The sequence below is a fragment of the Schistocerca nitens genome, chromosome 3, assembly GCF_023898315.1.
Source record: "Schistocerca nitens isolate TAMUIC-IGC-003100 chromosome 3, iqSchNite1.1, whole genome shotgun sequence".
Lineage (NCBI taxonomy): Eukaryota > Metazoa > Arthropoda > Insecta > Orthoptera > Acrididae > Schistocerca > Schistocerca nitens.
Genome location: NC_064616.1, coordinates 691,236,734 through 691,249,388, shown reverse-complemented (window position 1 = coordinate 691,249,388; position 12,655 = coordinate 691,236,734). Strand labels below are relative to the sequence as shown.

At 37.7% G+C, this 12,655-nt stretch overlaps 1 protein-coding gene across 1 annotated transcript in view; it reads right to left on the bottom strand.

The window, feature by feature from the left end:
• LOC126249721 (delta(24)-sterol reductase-like) overlaps positions 1-12,655 on the bottom strand; it is a 63,134-nt gene that overhangs the window by 836 nt on the left and 49,643 nt on the right. Inside the window, exons 8-9 of the mRNA XM_049951402.1 lie at positions 12,313-12,510; positions 5,388-5,566 (exon numbers count right to left, since the gene is read on the bottom strand). Of these exons, the coding sequence (XP_049807359.1) occupies positions 5,388-5,566; positions 12,313-12,510 (377 nt within the window). The remainder of the gene's footprint in view (positions 1-5,387; positions 5,567-12,312; positions 12,511-12,655) is intronic.

The window sequence follows — 12,655 nt, the reverse complement described above, 5'->3', positions numbered from 1 at the left end:
CAAAAAAGAAAAAAATCATTTTACTTAATAACTTTGTATAGAAATTACGAAAAGTCAATGTTATGTATTTGCTTTAGCTGAAGGAAGAACGTCAGCGCAGATACTGTCATGTAAGAGAAGAGACAGCTACAGGTCTTGCCTTGGAATCCGATGCACAGACTATCCAGAGACTAACTTCTTATTCATAGCTCTGAAGGAACAAGAGACATTAACGGTAAGTCGTAAATCATTAGAACATTTGGGTATTTAAAATGCTATCGAAAGAAACAGTAAACTTACTTATACAGTAATGAGAGGCAGTAACGCAACTTTGAAAAATAAGAAAAGAAACGTCAAGCATTAGTGAAGTATAAAGTTGGTTACCGGTAAAACGAGTTTCTTTAGCAAGTATATATTTCAGTTCTTGCCTTCTTATAGAGAAAATTATCATTACTAACGATGTAAGGAACATTCGAGATTTTCTGCAGTACGGATGTGGAACACTTCGATTGTGATGAATAATGGCTTTCAGATGCCTTTATAAAGCGGCCGATTGCAGTCATTTCTGGAAAGCTTTAAGGAGATTTTCACTTCTATAATTCTTTAGTTTAATGTTATAACCAATACTTGAGGCACTCTTCATGGACATGCTGCCGGCGGATAGATTAACATTAAAATTGTCACCATCTACCAAGCGATAAAACAGCAGTTGGAGGTCCATTTAATATAGCTAAGTATTCTGATGATAACTTCTCGACAGTTCTGATAGAAATATTTCCATAACGTTCGAGGCAGTGTTAGTGTGAAACCATTAGGAATTAAATTAGTTGCAACTATGTCATCTGCAGGGGATTGCATAAAATACATGCACCAAGCTCAGCTTGTATAAAATTCCGGCTGTTCATTTCTGATGTAAGCTTCCGACAGTGGATCTTAACGTATTTCATAACTAGGATCAGGTTACCAAGTCACAAGTATTGTGAAGCCAAGTGCCAGTCTGCCAAGATGATAGAGGATATTTGGTCATTGTGTAGGAATTTTGGTAAAGGAGAGAAGGTGGTCATAGTAGGTAGAGCAGGTAACATCCTGGCTAAATACAAAGAACATAGTATTAGCAGTGCCCTAGATGAAGAAGGAACGGCAATCGTGGCAAAAACCGCTGCACGCCGTGTGAACACAGAGTTGTTAATGTTGCGCTCACTAATGAAATTGGGAGACGAGGATACGCTAGACACGGTCTACATCTGAATTAGAGAAGGAATGATAGATTAGCTAAGCTTCTTACAGAAAATATATGCGGGTCCAATATCACATTAAACCTCTTTCATTACTAGCCAGAGAGGCATCTATTTTCGATTAGAATAAAAATTCACTCAAACTGTTTTAAAGGAAATGACAATGGAAGAAGATTCCACTATAAGAATTCACTGAAAAGTAGCATCCGCTTATTTAATCAGAATATTGGGGGATTAAGAAATATTGTAAATAAATTTCTTGTTTGTTTAGAAAGTTTATGTCATGAAAAGATACATGTCCTGTGTCTATGTAACCACCATATAACCACAGGGATAGTGAATGTAGTGTAATTGGTTATACATTATTATCTTCCCTTTGTAGAGTAAATGTGGAGAAGGGAACAGTTTAAACACATACAATAGCATTTCACAAGTTTAGAAAAAATTGAAACAAATAAATTTTACCGAGATCAGGACAAAAATGAATGTTCTTGTGAACTGATACTAAAAGTATCTCATTTATAATTGTAACTGTGAGCAAAATTCCAGTGGGACACTTTCAACTATTTATTAGGCATATTGATTCTTTTATATGCTACCTGTCAAAAATAGAATGAAATAACAGTCTGTAGTGATTCATATGTAGATTTTCTAAGCGAATCTGAGAGTATAAAACAATCTACAAATATTATTTGGATCATATACGTAATTAGATTAGATTAATTAATTTACCGGCGCATTTGGATTACGATAGTAGTACAATGTTTCATAATTTCTTTATAGACGAAAGTAAAAGAACTAAATGTGTAAACATAAACTCTGCCTGAAGCCCCAGGCTGGCCCATCGCTAGCGCCCGACCGCCACGTCATCCTCTGCCAATGGCGTCATTGGATGCAGTGTAGAGGGATGTGAAGTCAGCACACCTTCCTCCCAGCCATTGCCAGCTTTCGCGACCTGGAGCCGCTACTAATCGGTCAAGTAGCTACTCAACTGGCACTACGTGGCTGAGTGCACGCCGTTCCAGTCCCTCCTTCAAGGAAAAGTCCCTGGCAGCACCGGTAATCGAACCTGTGTCCTCCGCATGGCACTCACCCTGGGCTGACCACTCAGCTACGGAGGTGGAAAAATAAATGTGTACCCAGAAGTTTATGGACACTCTTAATATGATGAGCAGGTAATAGGAATAAGCACCATACTGCCATTCGGTTCTGAAACGCCATTATGGAAAACAGTTGTAATAATTAATGAATGAAAGACAGAAGACTTTAAAAAATAATTTTAAAAGAGTAGACTGGGAAAAATTTATAGGGTAAAAATATCTTTCTCAGTAAATAAATTAGAAAAGACATTTAAGAGACTATGCAAAAAGCCATGGGATCACTAATGGAATTAGAATAGTTTGTAAATGGAAAAGTTAAATTAATATGTTGACAAGAACGAATAAATACTCTGTTTCAGTATCCTACAACAAAAAAATACTTAATATTATTAGGAGAATACATTAAAACCTCTAGAAGTACGCACTTTCTGTCTGAAATTAATATTTCCAATAACAGAATTAAATGGAATGTAGGGAGAAAAGTGATAACAGATCATAGAACAAGATAAAATCTCTACTGATTTTAATGGTAAGGCTATGAACGATAACTCACAGTTAGCTGATATTTTAGTAACCATTGCTTGAATTTAACGGAGACAGCAGGCCTAGGAGTGGAAAACAACGAAGGCAATATATTGAGGAAGCAACTTTCACTAAATTTAAGGATCTGCTTTCCCTATCTGAAATTAAGAAAATAATAAACTGACTCAAAAAAAGTTTATGGCATTACAAACAAAATTTTAAAGAGTTATCTTGTGGTAAGTACCACTCCCTCTGAAATATGTAATCCATCATTGTCAACATTTATGCAGAGTTTAAAATATGCAGTTCTCAAACCCAATTATAAAAAGAGTTATAGTAGTGATGTAAATAATTACTGACCTGAGTCACCACTGACGTCATTTTCTTAAATGTGGTAATAATAATATACTCCGAAATCATAATTCGGATTTCAAAATGGATTTTTAAGAAACAATGCTTCCTATACAATAGCTCACCATATTTTATAACAAGTAAATAATAAAACAGCACGTGTCGGTAGTATACTGCTATGTTGTTAATATCGTGATATAATATTCTGGCAAACCACGTGAAACTGCATGAAATCCCGGAAATTTTCATATGCTACTCGATGATTTCAACATAAAAGTGTCATAAATACGTCGATTTTTGGCATGTAAAATAGGGTAATACAGCTAATATCGGTCTCGAAATTGGTAAATTAATTCACGATTGAGGAAGGATTTCTCATTGACAGAGCTGAGAAATTTAATGCTCTTGTAATCCCAGAGACTGGAGATAATCGCAACTTATTGCAGAAACCACAGCAGCAAACAGGCCAGACCGGAAGGAGTACCGTTAGACGTTTTTGTGTCAAAGGAACCAGCCCAGCCTTTGCACACCAGTTTGGAGATTGGCCGCTGACTGCGGAGGGCGCTCTGATCACGCATCAGGCCAGCATGTATGGGGCATTTGCCTTGTGAGCGTTGGCAGTAGTGGATGACCGACAGACCTCACGGGGAATATCTAGCGCTACAATTATATATGATGCACGTGCCTACGAGTTTTGGGCTCTTTCTGTCTTCACGGTTTATGTATGAGTATCTGGTTGTCGATAGCTATATCCACGATGCAGAAGTGATGATTTTGAATTGTGCAGGATACGAATTGTGTTTATTACAACGATATGATGATATGGGGGTACAAGCATATATGTTGATATAGCCTGGTTGGATATCGGTTTTACGCCGAAAAATTCTAACTCTCCTCAATAATAGCAGAGTAGGGTCATTGAATAAGTGTCTGGCGATTGTTTCTGTATTTCATTATATGTATGCCACTTTCTCAGTGTTTAACTGTAAAAGCACAAATAAACCTACCTGTCTCACAAAACCACACATTAGCCAAATATCGAAGAAGATGAATGAGGAAATAGAAATTAACCTGGAATTTGGTAAAAATATCAACTTGAGTGCCAAAATATGACCAACAAGAAATAAGATCTCCACTTTTTAAAACTTGGCGTCTTCAAACTTCTTGTGATAATCGTATCACATTTTATATCAGACAAAGGGGTAGGAATTTCGGAGTTAGGTTTAAAGAACATACACGAAACTGCCATCCATATTTTTCTTAACTTTACAAAGTCATAAGCAAGAGGCAGAAAATACTGAAAATGCCTTAAAATTTCCACACAAAGTGTCTAAAGGATGTACCATGAACATTTTGAAAATGGAAATTTACACTCATTAAGAAGTATACCTACTGGACTTCCTTAATGATCAGACAGGTTTTAAAAATAAAAAAAAAGTACCTGGAAAATTTTATTGACATTATAACAGAAAAAAGGTAAGTTATCACGACAAACACTAAACACTAGAATATTTATTGTTTACATTAAACCACAAAATATGAACTCTGAAAACGAAGTGTAATCATTGACATTCCACAAAATATAATTTCCATTATAAACATATAGAATCACTGGAGCCAGAGCTCTCAAAGAGCTATCTAATATACTTTTATCGAGTTCACACAAATAAAAGTACACAGAAAGACAGTACGCAGGAAGACAACTGATACTTACGGTCCAAGATGCAATATGGATGAAGTCATACCAAAGACGTAAGCATTATGTGTCATATGTAGACACAGAAACTAACATAGACGTAAGGAACAACATTACACCTGTCGTGCCATCTGCGCAGGTATGGTTGATAATGGCAAAAACGCCAAAACGAGCTCGTCGTGTAACTTCATAATCACTACACGTAAATAAATCAATAGTGCAGCATAAATCTGTACCAAAAATATGTCGTCCTTCGACCTCATCCATACTGTGGGCTCGCTAGAATAGAAATCCCTGAAACTTCATTACAGATAGAAACCGGCTGAAGTATCTAGGCACAGGACTCCATGTGCCGTGCCTGGACAGCTTCATGGGTTACGTGCACTACCAGCGAAGGCAAGGTTCCGGGTTCCATTCCCAGAAAGGCATACAATTTTAAACTGTCAGGAAGTTCCAAAACAGTGTACTCTGCGCTGTAGTGAAAGACTCATTCTGAGAACTTACCCTTTTACATTTCTTACATGTTCTTCTAAGCGCCTTGTTGTGTCCACAGGATGGAAATTCTTAACTTTAGGCACCCCATATACTCCTATATCGACATATAACTCGTCTTTATTGCTAAACGAATGAACCATGCCTGGCTCGTTGGTTAATTTGAACGGACACAGCCACAGTGGATAGACCTAAAACAACAAGAATTTGATTTAGATACAGAGCATTAATGCTACACTTTGATACTAACTCCCCTATCTCGCATTAATTCACAAATTTGAGACTAAATCCATATCTATGCAGAAGAAAGTCAGGATTATGTCGTTATGACAAGCCAGAGATATGCAGTCACTACTAGATAATATGGTAAAAATTGGAGGTATGCAGAATGCATCAAACAAATCAGAGATATTCAGTCACTACTAGACAAATCAGAGCTATGTAGTCGCTGTTAGAGTTACACGTATGTGGAATCTGGTAATGAGTCGACTAGATCTTTACTGCAGGTCATGCTGTGTGATATTTGTTCCACTTTATAAATGCTTTACACAATGGCTATACATCAACACTGGATCACACTTTCTGTTACATATATGTTCCGGCAATCACTATTCAGGTCTTAGGTCGTCATGTATTCTGTCGGTGCTTTCCATTCCCTAACGTAGTACCTGGTGCAAGTTTATCTTCACCAATAAGCCGAGAGGTAAATTGTATGCGAATAATGTTATCAAAGCCACTTCACACTTCATTTGCTTGTTTAATGTACTTGGGAGTGGAAGTTCGGAAACAGTTCCAAAAGGACGTTGAAAAACACCTACAGACTACGCCAAGACTGAGCACGCTATCAGAACTAAGTTAGTTAACGACAGGTAAAAGCGTAACGCTTTACAGTCTGAGGAAGTCGCTAATAGTTTACATTATAAATGTTATATCAAAGGATTGTACTCGTGCATTGAACTTAAGTCCTTATACTGACTGTTCATCCACTGTCATGAAATTCTCGTGTCAAATGCGAAACTGTGCAATAGACTGAATTAACAGAACGAGAACTTTTAAGCTGCCTTCGCCATTGAAACTGAGCGAGGTGAAGTAGTCGTTAACGGAGTGGATTCACTTTTATGAGCAGCGGGGTTTGAATCCCCGTCCAGTCATCCAGATTAACATTTTCCTTGGTTTCTCTAAATCACAGAAAGAGAATTTTGAGTTTTTCCTATAGTAGAGAATAGCATATTAGAATATAGTATAGTAATTTATTCTCGTCCAGGGATTATTTTTAAGATGATATACAATAATTCGATTGATACAAGATAAAAACTCAAGTCATATATACAGATGCGCTGGCTTGATTCCTGTTTGGGTTCTGAATGACGTCGAGTAACATACCAGGAACACTTGCTCCCATAGTGTTAATTATAGATTTGACGTATAATGTAATCATGGACACGTCATTTATACCACATCAAGCTGCAAAATCTTCAAAATGATGAGGTAAAGTCGAAAGTGGTCACAGCAGAATAATGTTTTATTTATGATGATATATAAAAAGATGTGCTTCATACAAATTATTTAGATAGGTTTTCATCTTCTATTACCTGCAATATTTTTCATTTTTTTTATTTCTGTGTTTCATAAGTTAGCATATATGTATGGATCTCTTCTCTTTTATCTTTGTTTCTTTGCTGGTCTAGTAGGGTAAAACCTTTTGCTTCTCCCAGTAACTTCTAATGTTGCCTCATTGGTGATGTAATATTGCTCTTTCTTCCTTCAGGTTAAATGAATTGCTCCTTTACGTATGGCGCTAATGAGATGCGTCGAGGAGAAAAGTCTCGGCACACACATTGCTGCTGATTTCGGAGTCATTAGTCATGAAGATAATACACGAGTAGAGCTCTTTCTGCTACTGTTTGAGCATAATCTTCGGAAACACTTGTGTTACGGTTCTGAACCGCCAATGGCGGAATACATACGAATTTTTCCTAAACCATGGTGAATATTGTTGCCATGTTGTTGGGGAAGTGTGTTTAATACGCAATCTATGCTTTAATTCATCCAATGGTGTTTAGTCCAGGGTTTTAAGCAGACCAGCTGAGCAGAGCCATCTGATGTTCTTCGAATCATGAAGCATACTCGTATTTCCTTACTTAATAGAGGTGAGTTTTGTCACACTGATGCAGCGAAAATCGTATTGAAACAACTGCCATCGTGTCGCAAGCATACTGTTCTCATACTTTCGATAAACACTACTGTTTATTTTCCTATTTAGCAAAATTAATGCGCAGACCTCAAAGCAGAAGAAACAAGCTCCTATCTTCATTCCAAGTTCACTGTCGCTAACACTACAGGAAATACCATTCACTAGACATCCCCTAGACGACACGCGCTTATTCGAATACCATGTCATGCTCTATAGCTCAAAACCTCGTTTCAGTTCTCCACTATCAATGGCAGCGTTGTTAGAACCATTATAAGAAATGTCGATTCTTTTGGTCAGTGACTGAGAAGAAGCAACACGAACCTGAAAACAGAACCTTATTATCTCTGAACGGATATTTCTACGACTCAGCGCTGCATCCAGACCTCCATATACACTCTCTGAACTATGTATCTGGACACCTATTAGTGGAGTATTAGTATGGCTGGGTCCACCCATCACCTTTTTTGACGGCCTGAACACTGCTGGGGACCCTTTCAGTGGCGTGTCTGAATTTCTGTAGATGAATGACGGCCCATTCTTAGTTAACTGCCGACACCAGAAAAGGTAATGACTTTGCACTCTGGGGTTTCGAGCGAAATCGACGCTCTGTCTTTGGGTACAGGTCGAGATTCAGGGCAATCCAGTCCATTTCAGGAATGTTATTGTTCAGCCGTACAGCAGAATGGTGGTCGGAGGAAATAGAAGTGGCAGTTAAAGAAAAGAGGAACGCATTCAACCGGTGGCTGAATGATAAATCGGAAGTAACAAGAACACTCTACAAGGAAAAGAAGAATGAAGTGATAAAGAAACCATTGTCTCACAGATAATGCTTTATGACTGGGTGTATTGTCATGCTGATACAATCATCATCTCCGAAATATTCCTCTATTGTAAGTAGTATACAGTCTTTCGCACATTTAGCATTTTCGAAAGCGGGATATGGGGACCACACTCTAGCCACGAAAAATACCAACATACTATAACATCTCCTCCGTACTTCATTGTTGGCGTCACTGTTATAGCAGGTTACGTTCTCCAGGCGAAACAAACACAGCCGTACAACAGAATGGTGATCCGAGGAAATAGAAGTGGCAGTTAAACAGAAGAGGAACGCATTCAGCCGGTGTTTGAATGATAAATCGGAAGTAACAAGAACAATCTACAGGGAAAAGAAGACTGAAATGATAAAAAATAAGAATAGCAAAGAATGAAGCATGGGAAAGGACATGTGCCAATATCAATACCAAACGAGGATTTGGGAGAGCGAAACAAGCGTGGTCAGCATTAAAAGGACTTCGACAAGAGACAAAAGACAAAACCAATCTTCAACTGATAACACCAAAATAATGGGAATAATATTTCCGGAAATTATTAAATGAGGAGAGAGAAGAGTATCTGGAGGAAGAAAGAGTGGAAGGAACAGGAAGGGGAAGATACCCAAGTTTTAGAAAGCGAGGTGAGTAAGGTATTAAGAACGGGGAAGAATGGTAAATCACCCGGACCAGGCAATATCAATATGGAGCTCTTAAAACATGGTTGTGACAAAATTGTGAAGCTAATAACACGTTATTCAATAAAATGTTACATGGAGATTCAATACTCGAGGAAAGGAAGCTGGCCTGTATTAATACTATATTTAAGCTGCTCGAATTACCGAGGAGTTTGTGTTATAAACACATTAATGAGAAGTTTTGGGAAAATAAGTAAAAATAAGCTGGAAATAAATTTTAAAACCCAGGAAGAACAATATGGCTTCACGGTTGGTAGTTCATGCGTAGATCTTATTTTCACATTACGACAGATCTTAGAGAAACAGGGAAAAATTAAAAAACATAGTATTAATTTTTATAGATTTAGAAAAAGCATATAATACTGTCCCGAGAAAACTACTTTGAAGAGCATTACATCTGGCAAACATAAAGGGTCCTTTAATCAAAATAATACAGGAAATGTATGAAGACAACATATGTCAAGTTAAAATTGGTAGTACACTTTCACAGAAATTTAGAACCAGCAAGGGTATGTTACGAGGCTGCCCTATATCACCAACATTATTTAAAAATCTATATAGATTAAGATATGGTCACGTAAATGCAATGGGATGGGGCTAGAAATTAAAGATGTAGTTTATTTACATCGCCTACTATTTGCTGATGATCAAGTAGTAATAGCACGAGACGTGGAGGATGCAAATAATATGTGTAAGAAATTAGCAATGGAATATAGAAACTGGGGATTGAAGATTAATTACCAGAAAATAGAATGCTTCACTAATGTTCCAGATGACTTATACATAGAAGGAAATAAAATTAAGAACTTTCTGTTATTTGGGCCCCGTTTTAGAGTTGCAGGGAAAATCAAAGGTAGAATTTAATAAAAGAATTAGCGGTGGAAGGAAGGTCATCGGGTGCTCAAATCAATCTTGTGAAGCAGAAATGTAATAAACCGAACCAAAAAAATCATACATAAATCGATACTAGAAAGCGTAGTTATGTATGGAGGGGAGACTTGTACTACAAATCTGAAACACTTAAAAAAAAGGTGCAAGTAGTAGGAATGGACTTCTGGAGAAGATCAGCAAGAATTTCTAGAATAGAGAAAGTAAGAAACGACGAAATAATAAAGAGAAAGAATACATAATGTGACGGATAGAAAGCAGTTCCAATGGGACAGATATGTAAGAAGAATGGAGGAAGCTAGAATTCCGAAAATGATCCTTGAATGGGAACCAGAGGGAAAGAAGAGAAGAAGTACGACCTATGACCACTTGGCTCCAAAATGTACGCTTAACAATGAGAAGACCTGACGCACTGGAAGAAGAGATACAAGATCGAAACACCTGGAGGGACATCCTGAGGAGATAAATTAAGATCTTATGTGAAAGATACAAAAATTTCCGAGTATTTGTTATGTTGGAGGAAAACCTTTATATAGAGGAAAATCTCAATAAATACAATAAACGTTCTCCAGGCATTCGCCTAATCCAAACCCTTCCATCGGACTGTCATAGGGTATAACGTGATTCATCCCTCCAAATCACTCGTTTTCAGTCATCCATTGTCCAGTGGCGGTACCTCAAGCATCGCTTAGCACTGACTCCAGAAATGTTTCTTATGAGGAGCTGCTCGAGCATTGTATTGCATTCTTTTTAACTCCCAACGCATAGTCATTACGCTAACTGAACTGATGGAAATAGCGAGTGATTCCTTCCTGTAATTTCGCGTGATTCCGTACAATCAGCCTCCACAATACTCGGCAGTTCCCGTCCGTTAGGTCTGCCTAGTCTTGATTTAACTGCGGTTATTCCATCGCATTTCCACTACAAAATCACATCACCAAAAGTCGACTTTGGCAGCTTTAGAAGGGTTTTAATATCCCTGATGGGTCTGTTACTCAGGTGCCATTCAATGACTGGTTCACGTTCGAAGTCTCTGAGCTCTCCTGACCTATCAATTCTGCTGGTACTACTACTCTACTGACAGCACTACACTCCCTGCCTTCTTTTATCCTGGCAGGTGCGCCTCTCCTGATATCTAGCAGTCAATCCCGCATTACACAGATGTGTCCGGGGACTTTTTATCAGGCAGTATAGTTGACAAAGCAAAGATTTCAGATTACTGGGTCATACAGTACGATTTAGAGTTCGGCAGTGTGTATCAGTTAATAACTTTGGCTGCCAAGGCAATGACTGGACTTGGCGCTTCCTTGACTTTCCTGATGTTTCAGCTTTACAGTAACATCATAACGGTTTATCTATATACCCGTAACCTTGAAAATCTACCTGGTGTAACGCCCGAAATCTTAACCCACAAAGTGGGGCCCCTTTCGGACTCACGCTGTTCTATTCTGACAGAAAATGCATATGTGATGTTGACTTAAAAGTCTGTACTTACGGACCACCGATATACAATCTGACGTCAAAGCAAGACACATAAAATTATTTAATGTAAATGCTGACCTCGTATTTCAGTATTAAAAAACAGTTACACGTGTTAGGTAACATTATTAGCACTTTTAGTCAATTATCACCCTCCTATCGCTAATAAATTACTATCATTGTAGCACAACATTAGGTATCAGAGTCATTCTAACTTCCTAACATGTAAATGACACGCTATCCTCTATTGATAAAACGCAAATATTCCCTCATCATAAATACTGCAGCAGTAGGCACTAACAGCGAGGTTATTTTTCAGAGGGCTGAAGCTATTTCTCTGTTCAAATTGATCCCAATAAAATAAGTAATATTAAAAACGGAACTTCTCTTCTTCATCTGATACAGCCATTCCCTTTTTTCAGTGTCTGGCTGCAATACACTTCAGTTTAATAAGGAATACTACGAGCATCATGATGATCTGGAAACGGGAAGTCAAACCAGCCCTATAGTTGCCAATTTCTGCATGGGTAATGTTGAAAATCTAACTCTCGACACTTAAATTAAAATCTCATTCCCTTGTTTCGGTAATTGACCGACGCTTTTATGGTATAGTTTCATGGGAGGGAAGCGGCAAAAAAAAAAAAAAAAAAAAAAAAAAAAAAAAAAATCTTAAATGTCCATTTTCTTTCGTTTTATATGAAGTTAGAGTCTTGCCCTGATCTACACATCGAAGTCGCCTGAATTACAGGTTAAAAACAGTCAGTCGTCATGTATCGAGTCTAACTAGAACATAATTACTGTATGCGATTTACAATATGCACACCTCCCACCGAGAAACCTTTATTAAGCAATTTTCTGAGACTCACCTCAACCTCTTTGTGAAACACTTCGATTGACTTCTTCAGTTCTTGCATCGGGACGAGCATGTCCTGTATAATGTGATTATTCTCATACAGCTTCTTAACTGTTTCTCCCTGTGTCAATTTTAGTAGAGAAACCTTGGGCGGAACCATCCAACCAAAAAGCCAACGGAAGAGTATATTGTTTCCGAAAGGTACTATGTCCTGGAACAAAAGCACATTTTAACATAAGAACACACACACAATAAAAACATTTTACTTCACCAGAAGTGTATAAAATTGCTTGTCGTAACAATAAACGTGAAAATCCGAACTAGATGCAATTCACTTGATGCAATAATTCGAAAGA